At 42.1% G+C, this 25,314-nt stretch overlaps 1 protein-coding gene and 1 long non-coding RNA gene across 3 annotated transcripts in view; one reads left to right on the top strand and one right to left on the bottom strand.

Annotated features, from left to right (window-relative positions):
- LOC138407220 (uncharacterized) overlaps positions 1-25,314 on the bottom strand; it is a 48,076-nt gene that overhangs the window by 6,480 nt on the left and 16,282 nt on the right. The window lies entirely within an intron of this gene.
- fgf22 (fibroblast growth factor 22) lies at positions 59-25,208 on the top strand. The gene is made up of 3 exons (XM_020080512.2): positions 59-561; positions 23,538-23,641; positions 24,880-25,208. The coding sequence occupies exons 1-3, from the start codon at positions 189-191 to the stop codon at positions 25,072-25,074; spliced, it is 672 nt and encodes a 223-aa protein (XP_019936071.1). The 5' UTR covers positions 59-188; the 3' UTR covers positions 25,075-25,208.

Genomic DNA, 25,314 nt, shown 5'->3' with positions numbered 1-25,314 from the left:
TGTAGGGAGGCCTGCTGTCAGCCCAGAGTGGACACTGGTTGTTGGTGACATTCAGAGGGTCTGTGGAGAGTGCAATTTTTCCCTCCCTTCAGGAATCCCACCCTCTTGTCATCCCTCCACCGGGACATCTCCTGATCATCAGCATGCCTACAGCTTGCACAAGGTGCACCTTGGGAGTCTGACCCACCATGTGCAGATGGACACTGTCCGTAGCCCATCTCTGTCCTGAACCTACCCTTGGCACCACCACTGCTGCAGCCTCCGCCAGGCGACTTCTCCCCCTACCCAGTGCAGCCTCCCTTTGCTTGGCATGCTTCACTCTGCTCCTGGTCACCGCTGGCACTGCCACAGGGGCCTGTCCTCCCGGGGTAGGGCATGAACCCCTACAGGTTCTTGCAAGTGGCATCAACTGTTCATGGACATTGGAAAGGCACACTCGCAGTTACAATCACCTAGAGGGCGATGTCCGACTACGGCGACTTTACTCTGCTAACAAGTTCTTCCTGTGCATTGACAAAACAGGCAAAGTGGATGGCACTCGTCGGAAAAACTACGCAGACAGTAAGTAGCTGGGGCAGCCTGAGTGCATTCTGTGTGTTTTGGCTGGACTTTCTTATCTTTTCACTTTTATAGCAGTTCATAGGGATATCCTGAGGTTATATCACCACGCTGCTATTTGTGTTGTGTTTAGAGCATGAGAAGCGTTGCTAGGTAAAAAGGGAATACACTTGTGTGTGGATTTAGGCTCCTCATGGGACAGCCAGCACTGAGTTTACAAGAAAGCTGACTTGAGGAAAGACATTGAGCATCAGTTGGCGATGCAAGCTGGTGTCGGAAAAAAAAGCTTCACTGAGGATTAACTTGTCAAGACTGTGATGGAAATGCATCGTGTAAGTAGCAGGTGTAAACGGAAACACATTCTCCAAACAAATGCAAACACGGATTCATGTGTTCTGTTCACATTAGGTACAAGTAGTGAGATGGCAGTTTTGAAGTCAGATATAAACTTAGAAAGTGCATATTCTTTGTACGTGCATGTATGACCATGCCTGTGTGAATAGCTAACAGTTTTGGTCTAAAGCAGTGTTTGGGGATTAGTGTATGAACACTTTCCTGACAATCATTTGCCGTCACATTTTCCTGACACATGTGCTCACAGCCTCAGAGTCGGCTGTATCTCCTGCACCCCGCGCCTTGCTTCTTAGCACCTGCTCAGACAGGACATTTGTTGAAGTCCCGTGTGCAACATTCAGTGGAGCACATCCACATAGACCCAGGTTATTCTGATGGTATAAGCTTCTTGGGTGTGTCTGTCCATGGTTGTCTTTTAGATGCTTGAACAGGTCAGAGGAGCCGACTGTGGTCACGATCTGACCTCCCTCTCCATTAGTCACTGGTTGACTGACGGACTGGATAGCCCTTAGAGACATTTATGCCTTTGACTGTAATATTTATGCATTTGGTCATTAATGCTTTTTTACACAAGCGGGTGAGTCACATTTTTCCATACGGCTACTGGGGGCAGGAACAGCTGCTGCGTCAGGCGAAAGGACCAGTCTGATGCCACAGTTTCATTAAGCTCTGAGCTGCAGACTGGATGACATCTGTTAACCTGTCAGGATTAGTCACCTGGCAGAATCTTTTAAAACCACACACACACACAGGTAGGAATTCAACTTCAGATAAATTATTATTGTGGTAAATGGTGTCCTGTGGGTGTATCCAAGTTCAGACATTATTCTCCCATGTTAGTTGTAATGTGTCAGCTACCATAATAAAATATTTCTCTCAAATAAACTTGACACTTTAAAAGTCATGCTGGAAGACTGGTAGCAATTTGGAATCACGAGGGAGTTTAAATTTAAACGAGTGTTCAAGGACAGCAGCAAAATTGATGTCTGGGCATTGATGTGAGATGCCTTTTCTTGCCATATTAATGTCATTTATGCTCTGGCGGTTGGAGCTGCACTCTTTGAAAAAGTACAGTCCCCTTAAATATAATGTCCTCATACACTTTAGCCATCATCCTCTCATTTCCTTTGGTGGAAAGAACGATTCTTTCAGCGCTCACACAGAGGGAGGGTGTGTACCTGCACCCTGAGCTGAGCGCGCTGCCAGACCAGCGGTCATGTAGGCTTTGCCTCAATTCTAACAAAACGGACCTCGTGGTAATTCTGCTGTTGCGTCTCACAATGGGAGCTAGAGGGACAAAGGCCATTTTGAGGTCTTGTCCTAGTTCTGACTGAGGCTACCATTACTTCCATCACATTCCCAGATGATGTCTTGATAACGATATAGTGACAATGCTGGACAAGCAGGAAGTGGTACATATTTAATGACAAGAGCAGTGGCACAGATTCATCTTACACAGGAAAGAGGATGTGTTTCTCCTTAGGATTAAATGAATACAGTTTCAATCTAAAAATCAGTATGGAACAATGGAAATGCAAACATTCCTGACATATGCTTGAATGCTTGGAGTTCTTGCAATACACATAGTGGACATACCTGCAGACACACTGCTCAGCACACCTTAACAAACTGTAGCTGTCAACTCAGGACTGTCTTCCTGCAGCCTGACTGCAGCTTCCAGAAACGCTGCCCAGTAGTCTGGCCGACCCCTCCTCTGTCCTCTGTGTTGCCCTTACGCTCTTGTCGACACAGCTATATTACCCGACAGCTCTGCCTGCTACACCCAGGCTCCGGCCCTTCACCTCCACCCCACTCAGTTTTTCCAGCAGCGACTCCCAGATCCCTCTCAGGTGTAAAAACAGTTGGAATTAGTCAACAGGCTCTCAGCTAATTGAGGTTGGAAAATATTGTATCAATCCCAGTGGAGCAGGGGCATGGAACAGCTGAGGGAAGAGACGGGAGGGACAAAGGCTGTTTTAGAGGGATGAGAGAGCTGGACAGAGTCGAAAGGGAGACGGAGAATGAGAGAATAAGTGCACTTTTGTTTATCTGACTTGCAGTGCAACTCACAAGGATGTACATTTTAGCATGAAATGAAGCAATGTTGTAAAGGAGTCATTGTGCCAACTGAGGTGCTCTAAAGGACAAACAAGAGATACAATTTGCAGACTGATGAAATTCAAAACTATCAGTTGCAGCAGTGAGGATGGACTTAATATCAGTTACATATCCAAAGTGCTCTGAAAAAATATCTTATCTTATCCCATCACACACAGAAATATATACAGAAAAAGGCTCAGGTATCTGGTCCTTATCAGAATCAAGAAAAAATGTTTATCACACTTTTACAGCTAAGCATTTGTTAATCAAACTATTAATAGAAATCCGATAAGTTAGATTAAACTGATGCCAGCCTTTGAAACCACACGTTCTCAAACTAGTCCACCTATGATTACCATCCACCTGATAAGCCAGGTTGCTGAGAATAACTTGACCTAACCGCAACAAGAGACAAAGTACAGTAGTTTGACAGATTGAAGGGGAGGGCCCTGACATGTTTTTCCTTTTTGAACTACGGCGAAGCAGCGAATGATCGAAAGGAAAAACACAACCAAGTGTTTACAAAAGCTTGGGAGGCAGGTATGCATCATATCCTGTCCTGGGTCATCAGTCATAGCCTGCTAATGAGAAATTTCTACAGCACAACAGCTGCGCAGCCACACCCAGCAACATGCTCACAATCAATTACAACAGCAAACTCTGAAAGAGTAGAGTCAAATTCAATTATTATGTGTAAAGGGATTATATTTTGTTAAGTCTTTAATTAGAAACCTAATTTCTATTTCCACCACTATTTAGTTTCTTTTGTGGTATTTTTTTGGATCACCACCCTGCATATATTTTCTCTCATTTTAAAGGATGGACTGTTAAAATTTGGGTGTGTGTGGCTAAAGGCATCAAACGCTTGTGCAGTCTCAAGGTAGTGACAGCCCATTCATCCTTGTAGGAAATAAGGTCACCTCACCAAACCGGCTATAATCGCAGAAGTCACCGAAACCAGACCTGCTCCGTGCAAGCCCCTGCAACCACACAACCCTCACAGCCAGGGCGTGCTGCGTGTTTACCAAATGTCCCTCGGTGTCCAAAATCTTGCTGTTTGATGTGAGAGTTTACCAAGTTCATGAGCGTATTTAAGTTGGATGTGACCCACAGGAAGAAAATCTTCCAACCCATAGAAATGTGTTGTGGAAATTATTCAAACGTTTTGTAGAAAGTGGAAACTGCAGACAGGCGACTAAGTCCAATGAAAAGGTTTGACCAGTTTGACATCAGACGCAATGATGAGCATCTGTTCATACCGCGGTAAAATAAAGATATATAACTAACCACTGTCCGCAATCATAAATGGATTGTATGTTATGTGGAATGAAACAATTTTTTTGTGAATACTAGGACTGGGTTGCACCAGTTGATTTAAGATTACAGAAATGTTCTTGTCAAAAATCTAATTTTGCCTGTTATAAAGACTTACGGGGGGGGGGGGGGGGGGCAATATAGCTAAATTTTAAAACAATTTACAATTCTTCAATAAATTACACCTTTTGATTCACTAAATCGTGAGGTGCAATAAAAAATAAATTAATCTAAACCCGTTGCTAGGAGACATTTGTTGGGCTGTCCAATCAAATGTAATTAATAGTACAAAATAAAAGTGCATATCACGCTGTAACTTCCAAAAATAGATATTGGATTTAACTACTAATCTATGTTAATCTACACACACACAGAGGAATATATATAATGCAGATTTGTTGATTATTCAACTTTATATAATTGGAGGTACATTGTGTAATTTTTGTGAAATGAAGCAGCTTTTTGATCAAGCGTCAGGTCAGATGTTTTGTCGATAGTATCCACATGCTAAAACGACAGACATTACAAAATGTCTGTTGTGATATTTTAAGGATCTGTGAAAGTTTATTCTGTCCTGGCCTTCCTACATCCTCACCATGATTCACTTTTGCTCTCGCTTACATGGGGATGTGTGACTGGATCAACAGCACCGGGGCTGGAGGGGCTAGAGAGGGAAGCACCTGGCTGAAGGAAGTCCTTTGGTGTTTTGAATCGGGAGAATACACATGTTAATGAGGCTAAGAGAAGGACTTGGGCGTGCTCTGCTCAGTATTGAGGTGGAAATTAAAGGCTAGAGGAGTGTTGGAGCGTTTCCCGCTGCTCATTAGGCATTATGTAAGGTTTCCTCTGGGTCGTCTCAACTGTGAGGGGATTCGTGGACATTCTGGATGCCAACGGGAGGGTACAATCCCACGAATCATGCATTTATTATTCTACTCCAATAGAGACAGTGCATGAACTTGGCCGATGGGAGACACATGAGAATCGACCCTTTGCCAGCTGTTCCTGGCATTAAGAGGCTGAAAGCTAAATAAATCATCTCTGGCACACGCACACATGGTGAACGTGCATGTTAAATCCTTCACAAATGCACACACCAGCACTGTCCTGGGAACATTGCAGGACAAGAGTGTCGGTGTCACCCTAATTAGCCGGGCATCCCTGGTCTCCGTCACCAGGGTTTGATGGCCTATCATGAATGGGCTCTGGAAATGTAGCAATTAGTAGCTAACAGCCTTTAGCAGACTGGCTGCGGCTCCTCTCCGAGATTTACTGGGTTCATCAGTAGGTTTATAGAGTCTGACTTTGGCAAGATCAACTGATTCATTCATAATATCCCACATTTCTGGACAAGGGAACACAAAGGAGAAACCTCTGTGATGCCAGTAATCAGCTCCATGGACATTAGAGTCATTGATAGAAGATGTTTGACCTGATGTCTCGAAAAATAAATTGATTCTGAAATTCTTGGAGGAAAGAGTGTTAACATAAAAGAGTGATTACAGTGTAATACAGCAAGATTGAGGTTTGACTCTTTAAACATTATTTGGTCCAGAAAAAATAACCATTATACTTGCTCATATATTTTCCAGTGAGCAGACTGTAGTAGATCAGTTGCCATCCAAAAACTACTCCCTCAATGATTTAGGAGCTTTTTACACCATTGTAATGAGTCAGAATAAATTACAGTAGGGTAAAGTAATACTGAAGGGTCACAGCCAAACGCAAAGTTTTTAAAATGGGAGTGAAGAGCTTGGCCTTTTCCCAAATGAGAACACATTAGGGCCGTTAATACTGTGAATGTTTTTTTTTGTGAAAGGTGTAAAATGAGTATTAGTTAGATCAGTTGGGAGCAGTCGGCCAGCTAGTCTTACTCATGCAGCAACACATGTTTAACATCATTTGCCAAAGGAAATACTCACAGAGGAGCAGCCACCACTCACTACTCATGCACACACACACACGCACACATTTGCACTGTCATAACCAACGCATTGAGTACTGGGAGACAGGTCTCACCTCAACCTCAGATAGACCAAGACAGATTAATGGTTTTATTTCGACCCTTCCAATAAAGCCTCTCACCTCCCTGCTCAGACTGAGCCAGACATCATGTCTTGGAAGGCTTTAAACCACTGGCCCAGGAATAAAGAAACTGAGAAAGAACCCCTGTGGTAAATGGGGGGGGAAAAGGAACAACTTGGCATCCTTAAATACAGCTATAACCCACCGACAACAGCTACGGGAGTTTAAAGGTGTTCAAATTTAACCTGAACTCACAAGGAGCCAGGGACTAGGAAGCAATAATAGCAGGAATGTAATGCACCTGTTGCCCACGAGGCAGATATCCCTCTCTGTCCAGATCATAAAGAGAGCAATAAGAGGCAGTAAAATCAGGTGCTTCAGTCTTTCGCCTAGGTGACATTCTGGTAAATTTTCTTCTGTGAAGTTATAAGCCACAGGAGCACATGCATGGGAGCTCCCTGAACTTTCAGCAGACTTAAATCCCTCAGTCACACCCAGCCACAAACCTCAACCTGCCCGTCAGTTTGCATGGCTAAATATTGACTAGCTGTCATGCCATCAAGTCATAAACATCTAGTTTACAGCTCCTGGGTTTGTGTAACACACTTGAAATGTGTTGAATCATGACAACACATCTCTGGATGTGACATATTTGCAACTAAACACACTCAAGTAAGATACTGCACAGGAGAGAACTCATGTGTCCCAACTTTCCTTATAATGTTACCATCAAGTCATGTATGTCTGTGCCCTTAGAGGAGTCCACGAAGAGTCCGAGTGATGCCAGAGAAAAAGGCAGATGTACCCTGGGGACCATGAATAAGTGCATAAACCTTTGTTGCAAGCCAATCCAATAACTGATAAGATATTTCACTGTGGAGACAAAATGGGACACTGACCAACCAACAAGACCATGAGAGACGCACCAGATTGTGGTTGTGTTCAGATGATTTGAAGTGAAATGAATCCAGAAGCAAACTGAAGAGGTGGTGACGAGTGACTCTGACTATTACTTCATACAGATGAAAGCAAAAGATTAGCACTGAGAATCATCATCACCATCATCAAACTGCAATTTTCAATGTAACAATCAATGAGAACTATAATTTGAAATGTAAACACACATTTGTCTGCATTCCAGTTGTAGTCTATGAAGAAGTGTTCAGATTTCAATATGGGCAGTAGATGATTTGTAGGGGGATGAGGGGGGATGCCATCCTCTCCAAAATGATTGAAAACCCCTTCAATGACCGGTCAAATTTATACCTTCTTATAACTCCATAAAGAATTTACCATCTTCAGCAGATGGACAGGGTTCAACATTAACTTGGGAGATTCCGCTTTCACTTTCTGTGTTCTCACAACAAGTACTTACTGCAGGGGTGTCGTCCCTCATCCTCCCACCCCCAATGAATCAGGTCCAAAAGTTAATCATATGGAGATACACCTCCGAGTTATATGCACAAGAACTTTACATATAGATGCTAGTACGTTAAATAACAAATCACCCACTGAATATGGGCCATGCACCTCCATATATAGGTTGCAACATGCAGACCATATGGACAACTGTGTGGAAATATGGTACACCTACCTTGGACTAGAACTTGATCTGAAAGTAAAAGAATTTAAATGAGAACTTTACATTTCGGATTATATTTTGGACTTTGATGATATTTGACAGAGAGCAAACAAATAATCTGTGTTATTTATTTCCATTAGATTAACAGCATCTATGTTGAAGTTTGCCTGTGCCTTGAAGTCTGAAGCAGGGAAGTTATCTGGAGTAAATAACTGTTGCGAATGCGCTTCCTGAGTGTAGAAGTCAGATAATTAATGCAAATGTGGGGAGTCTTAAAACAGCAACTCCAGTGCATACCAACAGGTTGAGACTATACACAGCGTCTTCCCTGAACTGCATTACACACAGCCCCTCGTACCTGCTTTTTATCTCTGAGGCCATTTCGCTAAACGAACGCGAGTAGGATGTGAGTATCGTGTCAAGGAACTTTGAATGTGTGTGTACTTTTAGAATGCATGTGCCTGTGTTTATACTTGTGCCACTGTGGGAGCATGAAGTGGACCCTAAACTGAAAAAGATGTGCTTTTCCGTTCCCTAATGGCTAATACAAACCAGACCTTACCTTGCACTAGATTCAGACACATTTGTGTGAGTGTGTGTTTACATGCACGCTGACATGTGCAAGCTTTTGTGCACATGGGTGTTTTTCCCTGTCTGGAAAGTCATGCTCCTCGTTAGGACACAGAGGGTGGTAAGCGTTGCAGTGATATAGTTGAGCCAGTACAGTCCACACCATGCAACAGGCCAACATAGATACAGAAACCTCGACAGAATGGAGGTTACTTTATCCTGAACAAATACTACATATTTCATATTAACGTATTTTGTTAGCCAGAGATTGGGAAAGTGGACGTAGCGTATTTATCTATTTTTTTTATGACACATTAGCTTATTTCCAGACATGAAATAATTGCTGTGAATTTTCCAGTTGTATTCTCACATGGGCTCACTTTGACATTTTCCGGACATTTTATTAGGGTGCTGGGAGGAAAAGTTCCACAAAATGTCTGGAGCAACTGACTCATACATTTGCATTCTCACATACAGCTTCTCTGGAAAATTTCAGGAAAATTTCTTGACTTCAATGCATGTCTGAAAGCATCTATGAGAAAAACGTTGTAGTGGAAGTTTCTCTGCAGCCTGTAGTCATCCACAACCAAGCAAGCACATAACCAACTGCATGGAGCACCAGGTTTCCACCATACAGTATATCAGGCTTCACTTTTGCACAGACGGATGCTGAATGTAAAATGCTAATGTAAAAATCCTGGTACTGTCTCTGCACCCATTTCTATCTGTATGCACATAACTTTCACTACCAAGTCTTTCTTTTTTTGTTTTTTGTCCACAACTTTCTACACCTCACCATCTCTCTCCCTTCTGCTGTCTCCATTTCTCCCTCTTCTCCCCTGCAGTGGATAGGATTGGGGTCAGGCCCCTTTGACCAGTGGAGCAAGTGACAGCTCTGACATGGCCCTGATTTCACTCTTGTGCCTTCTGTCACCTCCCCGTAAGCCCATCTCATTTTAATAATGTAGATATGGGGCAAGCTCAGACCACAGAGAATATTCTGTGTCCTGGTGCTCACTCACCGGAACCTTGCTGCACACCTGAGCCTCACATGCACACACTTACACTTAGTACCACTCTCTACAATAAAGGGACTGGTTCAATGTGCTTTAAAAACACAAAACTACAAATAAATAACAGTGAAGTAATCATTTCAATGGCGTTCACAAAAGGTTAAAGCTCTGACATGATCAATAAGAAATCATACAACTGGCAAGGGTGATGTAGCACTCATGTCACATTGGTTAGATGATGATGGTGGGAAAGAAAAAAAAAACAACAGTAAAGATCAATGAAGTATAGGCTGGGGTATTTTATTCCCTAGAATGGCTCAAGTAGGATCCCTTTCATGTCCCACAATGCAATTTGATAGTGTCTTTCATTGGATCAGACCTGCGTCCCAAATGCCCACTTCTTTCAATCCTCATGTCTATTTTATAATACAAAAAAAATATATATTTTTTATATCTATCAAACCAGTGATATGATATGACCATATTGACACAATCAGAGTCAGATTAGTCTGGGCATGGATATTGATTGAAATTACAACATGGATACTGATATATTCTTAATTATTCAAATATCAATATCGGAAACTTGCTATAATGTTGATTTCAACTTGACAATTAATTTTTACATTAATGTAGCTAGAAAGTCTATGCAATGAATGATTCTCTTTGAAATGTATTACTAGGCTTCACACCCTCATATGCCTGTTACCTACAACATCTGAGTTGGTCAAATAATTTGCTTAAACAGCTTCATTAACTACCTTTAATCTCAGGAGTATGTTCCAAACTAGGCACAGGTCCACTGTGTTTTACATTGACTGCTGGTTTGGTTCAAATGTGACCGCTGTGTAATAAGTGGCTCTAAATTCTTTTTACGTAGAGCCATGTGAAGATTAATGCATGAAACTGTAAACATGGTCTTTGTTTTCTCCTGATAATATATCCACTGGCTTGAGGTTGGTGGCTGAATCTGCTCTGGACAGCCATCCAAACCAGTCACAGATGCAATAAACCAGCTTACTGCAATTTTGTTGCACTGGGGAGTGACCTCAGTCTAATGTGGATCCCGCCGACCCAACCACCCCTCCCAGAGTACCAAAGTGCAGGAAACTGCAGAAGCCGTGAGTCACAAAAGCTCTCAGTGGGCAGATCTGCTCGTAACTATCTGTGAAGCCTTTGATAGCTCGCCGTTCGCTTGTTACGGATGTGATGGATGATTTGGAGGCAGTTTGCCCTCCCCGATCTAGCTCCTTGATTAAAGAAAAAGGCCTCTTGGTCTGTAGGATTGTGGCCCCTCAGTGCCACACAGGCGCAGACGAGCAGGCAGGCTCCACACTGCCTTCGTTAACCTTTTTCACCTCTGCTATCCCATAGCCCCCCTTCAGCAGCCCATCACCCCACCTCTCGCCAACTGGCTCAGAGCGTGCTCTATACCTTTGCCCCCACCACGCTTGTAAACTTGGGGGTTTGATCAACAGAGGGCCTCTGATTCAGCATCCTGGAGGTCCTTAATGAACTGATTGATGTTCCATTTCATACAATCACAGCTTAGCATGTCCAAGGAAATTTGTGTTCAGAGGTAAACCTACCATTGAGTGCATAATGACAGCAAATGAAGATTACTGTTTGGTGGGGTTTGTGGTAGAAGAGATTTTAGTGCTGCTCTCTAAACTGTTACTAATGTGAGTCAGTGGGAGTTTTTTCTGTGCTTTATCATTGTCTCTCTCCCAAAAAATTACTTTCTACTTATATGTAATCCTCGTGGTGTCATTGTTAAAATTTAATTGACTGTATAAGCATAATGTTTGAATGTGAATTGCTCACACACATGCACACACACACGCACGTGTATCCAGATGTGGATTGGGATTCTGGAGTATTGGGTCAGCCTGTCTAGGGATAAATCAGACAAACTAATCTGTCCTGTGAGGGGATGGAGGGTAATTGGTCACATTTGACCCCCGGCCTCGCCAACTGTGGGAACGCAGGCTTTATCTTCCAGCGGTAATTGGCTAATGAAACACTTCCGCAGCTCCTCTACTAGATTGCCATCCACCGGTTGGTATAGGGTGAGGCGTGTGTGCGTCTGTGTGGCCAAGAGGCATGTTTGCGCAGGCAAGAGTGTGTGTGTAGTCCAGAGAAAATGGCAGGATGCGGAACTCCCTCTGGCCATCTCCATGACTTTATCAGCAGCATCTCATGAAGCCTGCAGCATAGCGATTCATTGACAGAACATTAATAGCTGTGTGGTTGCCATTCCAGTTTGAATTTGGTCTGAAGTAGAAACAGTTAATGCGATTCAAATAATCTTTTACCTGAGGCAGGTCTTTTTGTGTGGCGCATGCTGTAGCCAGGACATGGCGTGTTTGCAGTATTTTAGTGAAACAATGGTTGAGAGGTGGTGCATTGCAGTTTAACCCTTATTTATATTTTAAAGGCTGTGTGATCATTTATCTGGTCAAAGTCATGCCCACATCAATCGAAATACAAGAAAAACCAGGGTGGGGAGAGTGAAGTCTGGGGGTGGGGGGGGGGGGCACTAAGAAAAAAAGGCTAAAGTTACGTTGGTGAGACAATGTCTCTGAGGTCCCATCAAGTGAGCCATTCATAGATGCCGGTCTACCAGTTCGTGGAGCCAGGGAGACACTCCGATAGAGTGGGGCCCAGGGTGGCCTTGTCTTTTTGTCCCAAGCTGACCCCTGCTCTCCCGCCTGGCCTCTGCGCCCCTCACCTGGCCTGTCCCAGCGCACTGGTAACAGGATACCTGTAATTTGCTCTAATGGCCTTTGAAAGACCTGACTGGGCTAATCCCTGGAGTACTTCTCCCAGCAGCACCATATGAAAGGGTGGGGGTAACAGGGCCGAGTGCGAGTCCTGAAAGAGGACCAGCCTCTGGATTGTGTGTGAGAGAATGTCACCCCTTGCGGCCGGGGCTGGGGCCGAGGGAGTGTGGGAGTCAGCTTTCAGCAGATCACCACCATGTGGCTTGTTCACAGGCTCAAAAAAAAAGGGCCCCGGGATGTAGAGAGGTAGATTGTCTCTGCTTTACACCTCCCTTAGTGGCTCAGTCTGGCAGGCAGGGGGAACGGCCTGAAAACCAGCCTGTGCACAAATCTGGAGTGCACTTCAAATTGTTTCCAGACTCCTTTTGTAATTTGTGCTAAGGTACTGTAGTTATTCACGGATGATGTTTTACCCATTGAATAATGAGACTGATATCCCAGATACGGAAGAGGGAATGGTTTGACCTGAGGTTTGACGCTTGTCTTGCCAAAGCCAAGAAGTCCATGACTTTGTTCAAGGAGACGAAACGTCATGTAGATGGAGGCGAGAACATAATACAGCAAGTGATATTGCACTGTGAGGTGATACAATGCAAGATGTTCCCTCTTACAGTGATCTAAAGAATTGGTGAATGCCATCCATTTTCTTAAATCACCATAATGAAGATGTTCAAATGCTGTTTGTCTTGCAGAAAGGCATGCGACCATAACAGATAATAATGATTAATTTTACGACTACTCAATAATAATAAAAATAGATATAACAAAACCATTGCTGTACGAACGGCCCTCGTCATTGACTTTAGAGTGATATTAAAAAGACAGAATAAAAAACAATCTTATCAGTCTCATCTTCACTCTCATCCCTCCAGAGACTTTGATGGAATGTGGGAACAGCAAGTGATATGTGGGCAGGGAAGACCTGCCCTCTGCCAGTCTTTTCTCTCCTTTCTTCTCGTGCTTTCTATCCATCGTTCTTGTTTTTTTGACGGGGTGGGCCACCTGCGAGAAAATGTACACACACACGCAGACCAGTCTATCGTGTGTCCTACTTCCTTCAGGTATAGAGGACATTGTGTACAGTCACATTTACATGACAGCACGCAGAGCGATTTGGAAAGTGACAGCATGTTTAGATCTGTTAAAAGTTCAAGGGCACGAGAAAGAAAAAGGGCAAAAATAGTCCTGTTACTTATTTCCTTTGCTGTGACTTAAATTAAGTTCTCTTTAAATTTTGTTTGATCAAAGCCAATGTGAGGAATTCAGAGTTAAACTGTGCTGAAGAAACACTGTTCAGACTTCCAGACGGTCTGAGCTCATTTGACGAACAGAATCAGACCTCAGCGCCAAGTTACTTGGATTACTAAGGATACATCCATATAACTATGTTTTCTTTTGAAAGCACATCAACTCTGCTACAGATACGCCTGCCACACTACTCTGTAGTTTTATAGCTGCTAAAATGGAGAAGTTTGGAAATGCTGCTAGCCCTGTTTCAGTTTGAAAACTTCAGGGCTGCGTTTTAGTCTGGATGGGCAGAAACTGAGACATTTGGAAATTATAACAGACACTTAGAACTCCGTGCTGATTGGGTCCCAGCTACTATTGTAAAATGCACCCTGTTGTCCTTGCTAATAACTGTTTTGCTGTTTAATTTTGCATTTTACAATGATACAACTGCTTACATGTGTAGGTGATGAGCTATTGTTCAAGCTTTCGGTGTACACATCCCTTCCTGTGTACACCAACAAGTCACGTGTTGTGCTTATTCAGGCATGTTAGTGTTGACTGATTAAAACTATGTCAAAACAATTGTGTAGACGGAGATTGTTTTATTTTGAAAACTTTGTAGTATGGATGTAGCCTGAGCACCTTAGAGATTACATTTGACACTTATTAAGATAATCTATGTAAGCATAGATAGAGAAAAAAAACTAAGAATTGAAACAGTAGGTAGTGAGCTTGGGGTTTGTGTGTGTGTGTGTGTGTGTCTGTGTGTGTGTGTTTGGTTCAGCTCTCATGGGCTTGAAGCAGACATATCTCATAGCTGCTGGTAGAGGATGAATAAATCATCTGAGTCCAGTAAAATTAATAGGTATGATGCATGTCCGGAGACCTGGTGCAGACAGGCTAGAAGGGAGAGTGATGGAGTGACCCAGGGAGGGAAAGAGCCAGACTAAGACAGAAAAAATGCGGTACAGAGGGGCAGGGAAAAGCAGGGTAGCAGATGGGAGACAGGATGAAGGAGAGAAAGACAGGTACACTTTGTGTAGGTGCTGCCTATAGACTGACAGCTGTTCTGCACAAGTATGCACACAGTAGCCTTAGTGCAGCCCCATTTAAAGACATTGTAAATTTTGTTGCTGTCCAGAAACCAATGAGGTCATCACAACGTGTATTTTGAGGCTGATCACACCTATTCAAACAAAAATAAATGTCATCATTTCACCAGCATGTGAATGAAACACTGTGGACAGTGACTTTACAAGTGTGTTTTTTATACAAACAAACCCTCCCATTAACCTAAAATAATAAAGCCTAACCTTTTTACCTAAGAGTGAAGTTTCCCCCTGATGTCAACAAAAATATTTACAATTAACCTTAAACCTCCTATAAGCTGCTAAAAAGCAAAACTAGGTTTTATAACTGTGGCAGCATTGGAAGTTTCAATAAAATATAGTCATTAGTGTTCTTGCTTCTTGCCACAGATAATGGTCATGACAAGGTGTTGATTTAGCTGCATAATTACCCTGCAATATGAGACGAACATAAAGATATGCAGCTACGTACAAATGGGCTCATCCTTGCACAAGTTATTAAATCAAAGAAGACCTAAATTGTAATGTCCCTTCAAGACATAGGGCAGAAAATCATTGTGGCATTTCAATCAGTCCTGTGTTAGCCGTCAGAAGCAGATGTTAAACACCTGTTCAGACATCGCTCATGTGTGACCAAAAATGCCTCATGCTCAGAAGTTTCTGCCTGTAGAGAACTGCCACATGGCTTTTAACAGTATTTGACAAAGTCTTCATTTCAGACATGAAGTCCGTAAAGTGTCTGGAAAATTGGGTCTGGACATTTCACAGAGTTGGCCTTTTGTCAGATGTGTTCACAAAAACATGAAAATGGCCAGGACGTAAGTAATCGCATGTTTTTGTGAACAGCACATCAACACAGGCATCTGCCCTGGACACCAAAAGCTCTCAAATCTTGTTGTTCTTCCAAACTGACATTTTCATTGGCATCTTCCGCATTGGCTTACTCAGACATTTTACTCATTTTACCCAGGAAATGCTCTAGAAATTGTCCAGAGGAACTGACATTTGTGTTCTCACATGAGTTCAGTGCAGGTCTGAAAGCAGCTTTAGTGTGTTTAGTAACGTTTGGGTTTTAGCAACATCACAGCGGGAGTGATTTTTTGAACTTGTAACCTGTAAACTACTCACTGATCAAACATAACAGTTGCTAGTCATGTTAGCTTTGTTCTTTGATAAGTCATTGATAAAATGTATAGTTCCTAGTGTTATTACTGATAGTAAAACATGTGTCAATAAGCCCCCTTAAAGTAAGTGAGTACTCTTAGATGCACATTGGGCATTGTTTAAATCCTGAGTGTGTTCTCATTTTATCTTGGCAAAAGTAGAATTATAGAAAACCTAAGCAGATTTTTGGGTCACTAAAGATAATAGAGGTAAGGTGGCAAAACTGCATCGACATAACATCATCTTTTGGGTTGAGAACTTGTTAGAAAAGAGTTGGTTATTACACTTTACATTTTTATTTTAAATTTGGCCACTGGTTCCCTCTTCCTTATAGCTCTGCTTTTGGTCTCTGCCAACCACGAATATCTGATTCCATAGCTGCTAAATGTGCTACTATGTTCACCAGCTTGTGGCTAACTATTTCTGTAATGTACAGTGCATTGTTCAACATAATATAAATGTTTTTAAATACCAGTGTGCATCAAGAAAAAGCATTCAGCTGACCGTGTTGATAATTTTGAGATGTATAATACACCATCATCAATCTGGATAGTACCTAACTCAAATGTGAAAGACTGGCAGCTGTGTGTGGCTGCAGAAGTAATATAATCTGGTGCACCCAGTGCATGCTGGTAGAGGAGGCACACACAAGTCCAAGTGTGATGTGTAAAAAGAAAAGAGGAATTGAAAGTATATTTCACTTCACTGTGAGCACAGTTAAGTACTTAATCAGAGGAAGGTCAGATAGAAAAGGTCATATCGAAGTTATGGTTCTTCAGGGGGCCGATTTACCACTGCACTCATTTTGGGTGTGTTTTGTGTATGTTATTGTGATTCCACCATAAATCTTCTGGTTTCAGCCATAATCTGTGCTCATCCTATCTGTGTGTACGTAACCTGTGTCTGTACCAGTGAACAAAGACTCAAGATTAGCTTGGAGATGTAAAGAGAGTTAAGGAGTTTATGTAACATGGACCTTCATGGCAATGTGAATGTGGAAAGTAACTAAGAAAAAATAACATATAGAGAAACCAAAATGTACGTTCATGTTGTTGTAGCTCAAGTCCACATGCATGTATTAAAACATTGTATTTACCATCTGCAATTTAAAAGGGAGATATGATAACATTACTATTCCAATGCTAACAATTTAAGCTCAGTAGACCATGTTATTTGTAAATAATTTCTTTCCTTCTCAGCAGCAATGTCATAAATCACAGCAAATTGAAGATCAGCTTTCATATCAGCCACTCAATGCAATGAAATCATCTCTGACCCAGTATCATGTGCCACAAAGCAGAAATATCAGGATCCTGCTATATGAGCCTCCTCTGAGCAGACATTCATTCATCCGTCATATATGAGTTGATATGAAGCGTTTGGATTTTTTTTCACACAAAGAATTAGGTCAAATTTGATTCACTGAAAGAAGTGAGTTGAAAATCATTTGGGATAGGAGTGCATTTTTGAAAACAAGAATGCTACAAGAGCAGTGGTTATTTTATGCCTCCTGTGTGTCCTCAGAGCCACTGAAACAGAAGCAGTGATTCTTGATCACATACCTCTTCTGCCTTTTATTAGTCACCACAAGCTGACGAGCTGAAACATTCGCAGTTTGTTGTTGGGATATAAACAATGGCCTCTGCCCCAGATCAATGTCATGGTAACATTTTATGGGCAGTCAAAACAATCATTGCTTGTGCAATCATTGCTTAAATCTCTTTGGGTGCATTTCTTTTAAACCACAGGTATATCCTCTTTTAAATCCAACTGAAAAATAGAATGAGAACTTGATTCTGGGTTATGAATCTTATATCTGGTCTAAATTCATACAAGTTTAATGACACTTTCGGTCCTCACTATGCTTCAAACTGACTAGAGGTCATACAGCATGCCTGTTCCCTATGTCTAAAGGCAAAAGTGTTTGCACATTTTGCCACATTCAAAGGTGGGCTAAAACATGACATCAGCTTTCTCCGTCTTTTTCCAAGAACCCAGTTTCTTTTGCATGTCTCTGTCATCTCAACATGATGAATTGGACAAACAAAAGGATGAGGGCGGATACTTTCAGATGGTCCTTCCTGAAAGAAATTCGTTACAGTCAGGTGAGAATTTGTCTCGACCCTCTGACGTGACCTATAGTAGTGTCACTTTGCTGTTGACATAGTTGATCCATCGATCCACCAAAACTTCCTGCTAACGCATATTTGTCATAATTGCTGTCTTACAATTAAATGCAATTGTGGGTCATCGTACATTTCTTAGGGTTAGGGCTCTGCCAATCTCTGTATTAAATAGATGTGATTATTCGAGAAGTCTCATAGTTGATGGATGCACAGCCACAATTCTGTGGAAATGTTTCAAATGCTGTTAGATGACTCATCAAGCACTTTGCTTGAGGTATATTCAGGCTTTTAGTTGGACTCGAAGGCAGAGATTAGGATGGATTCAAGGATTCAAGGAGGATTCAATGGTTTATTGTCATACACACAACAATTACATATAGCAGTCGCTGGCAATAAAATGCTTGGAGAAAAATAACAAGTAGAATATAAAAAAGGAAATCGAATATATAAAATAACAATAACCTAAAGTATTAAAAATAGAATATAATAAATGGGAGGAGTTTAAAAGTCTTATGGCCTGGGGGATGAAACCGTCTCTGAGCCTGGTGGTGCGGGCCTGGATGCTGCAGTAACGTCGGTCAGATGGCAGCAGGCAGAACAGTTTATGGTTTGTGTGAACAATGGTTGATAAAGCTGTGCAAGCAACTGTTTTATCCAATTTGTGTTTAAAGGCATTTTTAAATGAATGAGAGGTTGGCTTGCTTCCACTGCATCAACGTGCAAAAGACACCACATGGAAGAAATTAGTGAGAGTATCTTCCATTCTATTGATTTGTTTGTAGAGTATAACATAAGTATTTTTAGAATTCCTTTATTGTCCCAAGATTGGGAAATTAACAAATGTAAATATACATATCTTACAAAGCAATGAACAACAGGCAGTGGCTTTGCAAAGTTGCTTAAATATGCAGCGACATTTTTCTTTATTGGTGAAAATGTAAATTGTACGCAGATTACATTCCCTCCTTCTCAGGAAGTACTTGCTAATGATTGGTCGGAATTTCTACTGTACGTTCAAGGGTTAACATGCAAGTTTCCATATCACACGACCTGTGAAGGCCTCCACTAGAGCCCGTTCTCATGGTAATCTCTCAAGGTGTTTAAAGCAAACGTGAGTGATGCAGCCTTTGTCCATGCTGATACACACAGGCGGCTGCTTCGCCCAGTACCAGACCCTTCGAGGGGGTCATGGCAGATCAAAGGTGCTGGTCACAGCCATTAGGCCCGGCAGCCCAGACCCAACATGAAAAGCTTGTATTTTGAAAAGGAGGGCAGAAGGAAAAAAACAACAGGGCCCTCTTCATTTAAACTGCAAGCAAACTGTGAAATAATTGAAAAGGTATGTCAATCAAGAGCAGGAGCACAGCGGGAACTCCGAGATTCCCAGGCTCCGCTCTAGTCGAGCACTGAGCCATGGAGGGCTGCTCAAGGGGGCAACCCAAGAAATTAAAGACCTGGGAAAAGGAACAAAAAGAAGACAGGAGGAAAGGAGCAGAAAAATCTCTTTTTCTCACTCCCTTTGCTCAGTCTTTCACTCTTTTCTGCTTTAAGTCTGTGATGGAAGGAACCATTTTGCCACACTTTGTAGAGCTCTATTGAAAATGCTTGGTCATTAATAAGATCTTGTCTAGCTCTTCACCTCTCAGGTGAGCAACAAAGACTTATTGGGGGGGCAGCCTTCCCACCAACACCCAAACCCCCAATCTTATACCCAGCACCTTCACCCTGTACTGGCTCCCTCCTCCTCCTCCCCCATACCAAGTCTGATAAAAGGGAACCCCGTGAGAGTGTCTCTCTCTGCCTTTTCTGCCTTTTTTTTCAAGGTCAGAAAAGGCTTGAATGATCTGACGATGGGCCAACTTCCAAAAAATGGGGGACGGAAAGAAAAGAAAGAATAAAAAAAGACATGGGCAAAAGACTTTTTCTATGCTTTTAAAAATCCCATAGAGGAGAAATAAATAGCAAGTCCACAGTTGACTAGACATGTATAGTGAGGGATTTGCTTGTAATGGCAGCTTGAGCTTATTGACAGTCGCAGCCAAAACATGTCAAAGGTTAAGAGATCTGGCCAATTGCAAGTGGGAAGCCAAAAGCACCTTTTTCATGAGCTCAATAGGGCCATCAGTTGATACTTGCTCCGCTGACCGTGGTGAAGAGGTGACCTTCAGTTTCCAATGCAACTCAAGAACAAAGAGTCAATTTGTCTCCATTGCTTCTTGCTGCGCTATTTAATCATGATATTGTTGAAAAGGTTTGAAAAGTTTTTTGAGAGAAAATCATTAAAACTTTTCTTAGTGTCACTTAAATGTTTTGTAAATACAGTCAGTTTTTCGACTAAAATATATTTTATTGCATATTCGTGCCTGTCTGCATCAATTTCCCAACAATTTATGACAGAGCATATTTAAAGAAAGAAACAGTTAATAAAGGCATGAGTATTTCCACGGTGCTTATGTAAAGTAATTTAAATGCATATTCAGAGCCACAAGGCTATAGTTCGATTTAAACCAAAATTATAGTTTAAAAGGAATTATAAAGCCATGATTTACCAATTTCTACACTTTAAATTGTGGGGTTTTTCTTAAATCATACATATATCTCGACATCTTTTTAAAAAACTTATGATGAATGTTGAAACAATTCCAGTTAAAAACTATACTTTCATAAAACTCTATCAATATTGCAGTACACTTCTTCAGGTCTGGAGGCCAAACTCAATATAAGCCGTCCTTCCACTAAAGTGACCTTTGTATTTTAGCAGTTAAGAAAACCCTCTAATAGCTTGCAGTGCCTCACTCTGATTTCTCAGGCTTCGAACACAATGGAGTGACTTTTCAAAGGGGGACTGTGAGTTATATGGATCTAACTGGTCTTTATAGATGTGTGGTCAAGCGTCCAGAGCCCAAGTGATTTCTGTAGACAACGTGAAATCCCCAGTTTATGTCCTCAGATCTTTGTGTCTGCTGGCTGCGACACCGCCACGTATGAATGAAGTGACATGTAGAGTAGTCCTGAAGAGAGGAAGGACAATATTTAATGTGCCATAAGGAAGACGTGGGGAGTTTAGTTGAAGTTCTTCACAAAATGATAGCCAACAAACCTGAAAACTTGTCGCTACAGATATTGGACAATAGATGCTTCTAATTTTCCCTCCATTCTTTTTTTAATAAACTGTGTTAACAATTCCAAGTTTTTGATTGGTTTGGTATTAGTAATGTCTCAGATGTGACAAACTGTAGCTTCCAACACACCTACTGTGCCTGGAACTTGAACCAGCAAGAAAGAAAAAAAAAGGCAATTACTGCTGGCACCACTTTCAGGCACCAGCGGTTTTCATAGGCCTGGACTAATCCCCCATAAATCCTTGCAGTGCTCCAATCACCAGCCGGGCCTCAGCTAATTGCTTATGAGTCCCTTGCACGCTCCAGGTGCCACCATAGCACACCCGGTGTTTGTAAACACAGCTCATAAAGAGGAGACTGCCATCAAAGTGTTAATGTTTCCTCGGAGGATCAGAGGCAACGTAGGAATGATGGGGGTGCAGCTGGGCTAGATACCTAGATGGACTCGACTGAGCCATTCCCCCCGTCCCTGCAGCTGTGGTGAGCTGAGAGAGGGCTTAATTTACACGCTCCTGTCAGAGAAGAAAGACACTCAACAGGAGTTTGTGTTTGTTTACCTTTCCTGTCTTTTCTTTCCTCTTTTTAACTCTTTGTAGCTCTTTGTGTCTGGGACTAAAGTAAATGACCTCACTTGGTAAGCACGACCAGTGATGTTCTGGAGATAGTTGCTTGTTTAGAGTGATGGGAGCAGCAGATGTGTTTTTATGTTTCTGGTGCTCTTTGAGACCGACAACAGAAGGATGATGGTAATAGCAGCCACCCAGGACACACCACGACTTTTCAGTATTAATACACATCTCTTTACCACGTTTACACATGCAGTCCACACTGCTCTGGCGTTTTCGAGAGCCTAAAACTGAGTTTTGGAAATGTTGTCTCTGTTTCTGTTTGAAAATTCCAGTGACATTAAAGAACCGACAGGCAAAATCAGACATTTGTAAAGGATGACATTCGCTTCCTTATTGGTTCTTGTCTGTCATGGCTCAACTGCTAGCAGCGAAGGCAAAATGTTGCTTATACTTACTTATATACTAGTACACATTGTTTGTCCAAGAATAGAAAACCCTGTTCTTTTCACTGTTGTTGTTTCTTTTTTGTAGTATTTTCTATAAGTAACCAACTGCAGAGTAGCCAGTCTGCGTCCTGTTTACGCACATGCCCAGTGTACGTGATTGGTCACTGAATGCATTTCAGTTGTGTTAGTATAGAAGCAGATTATTACTGATACAGGGCAACATGTTCATGTGGATGGAGTTTGTTTTAGTTTCAATTGAATGTAGTAGTATGGATATGATTAGATAGATAATTGTCTTTCCAAACAAATTTTGGATTTGCAAAAACCAATAGCTTCAAAATCTGCAAAGAGAGATACATTCGTGAAACCCTTGGTGTGTGTGCATTTATTTTTCATTGCTGAATGGATTTAATCAGTAAAACTATTCAGGAACTCTACCCTGTACGAGATCTGTGGTTGTACAGAAGCAGCCGGAGGTTAGTCAGTTGGGTACAGCTTTTATCACTCCTTCATTTCCTAACAGCTTTGGGTCAATATGCCCCTTCAGCACTGTGATCTGGGACTGCGTTTACAGCATCTTTGCAGATCCAACAATCCTTTTCCACAAATATCCAGCGGTACCGAGCCTTTGAAGAGCAGCATAACATGTTTTATCTGCAGAGATGTGGCTTTCAGGGGTGTAAAACGAAGATTTTGTGCTCATATCAGATAGCAGGCCACATACGGGTGCTTTTGAAGGTGTAAGTGGGCAAATCAAACCAGAAAAAAAAACCCATCATAAAGAGCCTCTTCTCCAGCAATTAGTTTCTATTCAGGAGCCTGCGGTGAGCCCTCAGGTCATCTCCAAAACATCTCCCTGTCGTAGCCATGACAATGGGTGTGTGCCTTCAATTTTGTATGCAGACAAAAACCAGATCAAGAGAGAGCCACATGGGACTTGTTTGCAATCAGTGCCCAGAGGAAACAATTAGCCCACAAGTTTGCCAGCTTTTTCATGGGGTAAAGTGAGTGAGGGAGGCTGTTTAAGTGGCCAGCAGACACAGGCTGTGTGTCCCCCGGTAAACAAAACTGGGTATCATCATGATGGAGTGTCACATCTGGAGTCAGGAGGCTTTTATGAATGCATGTAGCAAGGCAGACTGACACTGTGCAGGCTCAGGCACTGTGTATGTCTGCCATAGAAGTGTGTGTCATTCAGGACTTTGGGGTACATCTGAAACATTATGCAATTATACTAAACTAGATAACTATAACTTTTTGCCTTTTCCAGTACAGCAAAACTTTCACCTGTTGACCAAAACGCTTAGTTGATCTCAAAAAGTGAGCTCTCTCATTGTCCGTGTCCTGTTTTTTTTTTCTTGTCTTGGGATCTCTCTCCCCAGAGCATATGGTTGTCTGGTATTGTAATCACTAATGATAGAGTGGCTTTTGATGGGGGAACTCCCAAAGCTTGATGTTTCTAACCCAGACTCTTGTTCTCTTTTATTTTCCAGGCCTGATGGAAATCCGATCTGTCAGTGTGGGAGTTGTTGCCATCAAATCTGTCAGCACCGGGCTGTACTTAGCTATGTCCAAGAAAGGCACACTCTTTGGATCGGTGAGTATACAACCTGGCAACATTGTTTCTGGAGGTCAAGATGGAATGGCTGGGAGGGGGTGATACATATAGGGGTCGTAAATGAGTGCCTATCCAAACATGTTTGATTCTGCTGAAGTGACATCTCTGGAACGTCAAGAGGAGGTTCAGAGTAACTATCAATCATGGCTGTACACCTGGGACCTGGTTGATGATACCTGCAGTTTGAGTATGCTTGTTCCACTGTCAAAATAGATATAACAGAAAAAAGAAACCCAACCAGCAATGACAAAGAGCCAGCTGGGCTCTTTTCAAGGTGTGCGTGTCATCTGCCAATTGTTGCTTTGCACAGCAAGCTTTCAAAAGTAATCACCTCTCTTTGTGGGTGAGTGAAAAGTGTGGTGTCTAGCTCATGTATTCAGATCTTCAGCAATCAGTCAGCCAGCAGTGATAAGACAAGTGTGTCCAACAAACACAGAAGACATGACAGAAATAGATCTGGGGCCTTTAGTTAACTCTGCATTGTCCCATCATACCAAAAGGGCAGGTGATTCATGCTAAGCTCACACTATCTTGATGCTATCACAGAGAGCGTGACATTATGGCAGCGTGACAACGATCTGCAAAAGGGAATGTAGCAAAATCTCTTGTGGTTATATTTTGGTACATCTGAGAACCTCGTCATGCATATCCACCAGAAATAACTTATTTTTCCATTTACTCTTATTTGTCAAAGTTTCACATTTCCTCTCGCAATCCAACAAAATATTATTGAACAGAAATGGAAGTTTCCGTCCAATAACAACATCCCAGTTACACAAGATATTTCACAGATTATCATCAGTCTCGGTCTGTGATCAGCCTTCACGTATGGGTCACAGCATAAATTTAACTGGGAGATCTGTGGATTATCCTAAATAACCAAAACATTGTTTCTTGAAAGTTTTTTTTAAGGGTTTTTGTATTAGGTGGATGAGGATGATGTTTCAGAGACAGTCTCAAAATGTCACATCATTGTATCTGCACTGCATTTAGGGGCACCAATTCATTAATTCTAGACTAAACATTTAGATTGTGGACTAAGAAAAAAAAAATTTTGCTAAATTATTTGTCAGAAAATCTCACCTTATCAACTACAAACACCTGCAAAATATCGTACTGTCACAATATTCATGGGAACTGGCCTCTTATAGCAGGTGAGCCCGTACACTCATCTATAACCTCCTAAATATCTCATGTCTTATTCCTTCTGGTTACAGGTGAAGTACAACCCGAGCTGCAAGTTCAAGGAGCGCATTGAAGAGAACGGCTACAACACGTATGCCTCACTGCGGTGGAAGCATGGCGGCAGGCAGATGTTTGTTTCACTAAACGGCCGCGGGAAGCCACGGCGAGGTCACAAGGCTCGACGAAGACACCCATCCACTCATTTCCTGCCCATGCTCCCATCCTAGCTTCCCAAGTCTGAACTCTGAGCGGCAACTGGCTGGCTCGCCTGCCTCCTCACAATAGTCTTGAACTAGCTCTGATCTTTATTTTTATTACTCCAGCCTCCTGTCACATAAATGTACATTTGTTGAGGTCTGTAACATTTGTAGAGTTAGATATGTACTTTTAAGTTATTTTCTCCATTTTCTAATGATGTTCAGCAACACAGTCCAAACCCAATACCATGGAATAATACTTTCTTCAAG

Source organism: Paralichthys olivaceus, chromosome 3, assembly GCF_024713975.1.
Source record: "Paralichthys olivaceus isolate ysfri-2021 chromosome 3, ASM2471397v2, whole genome shotgun sequence".
Classification (NCBI taxonomy): domain Eukaryota; kingdom Metazoa; phylum Chordata; class Actinopteri; order Pleuronectiformes; family Paralichthyidae; genus Paralichthys; species Paralichthys olivaceus.
Note: the sequence above shows the minus strand (reverse complement) of the source record. Positions and strands in the feature narration are given on the sequence as shown.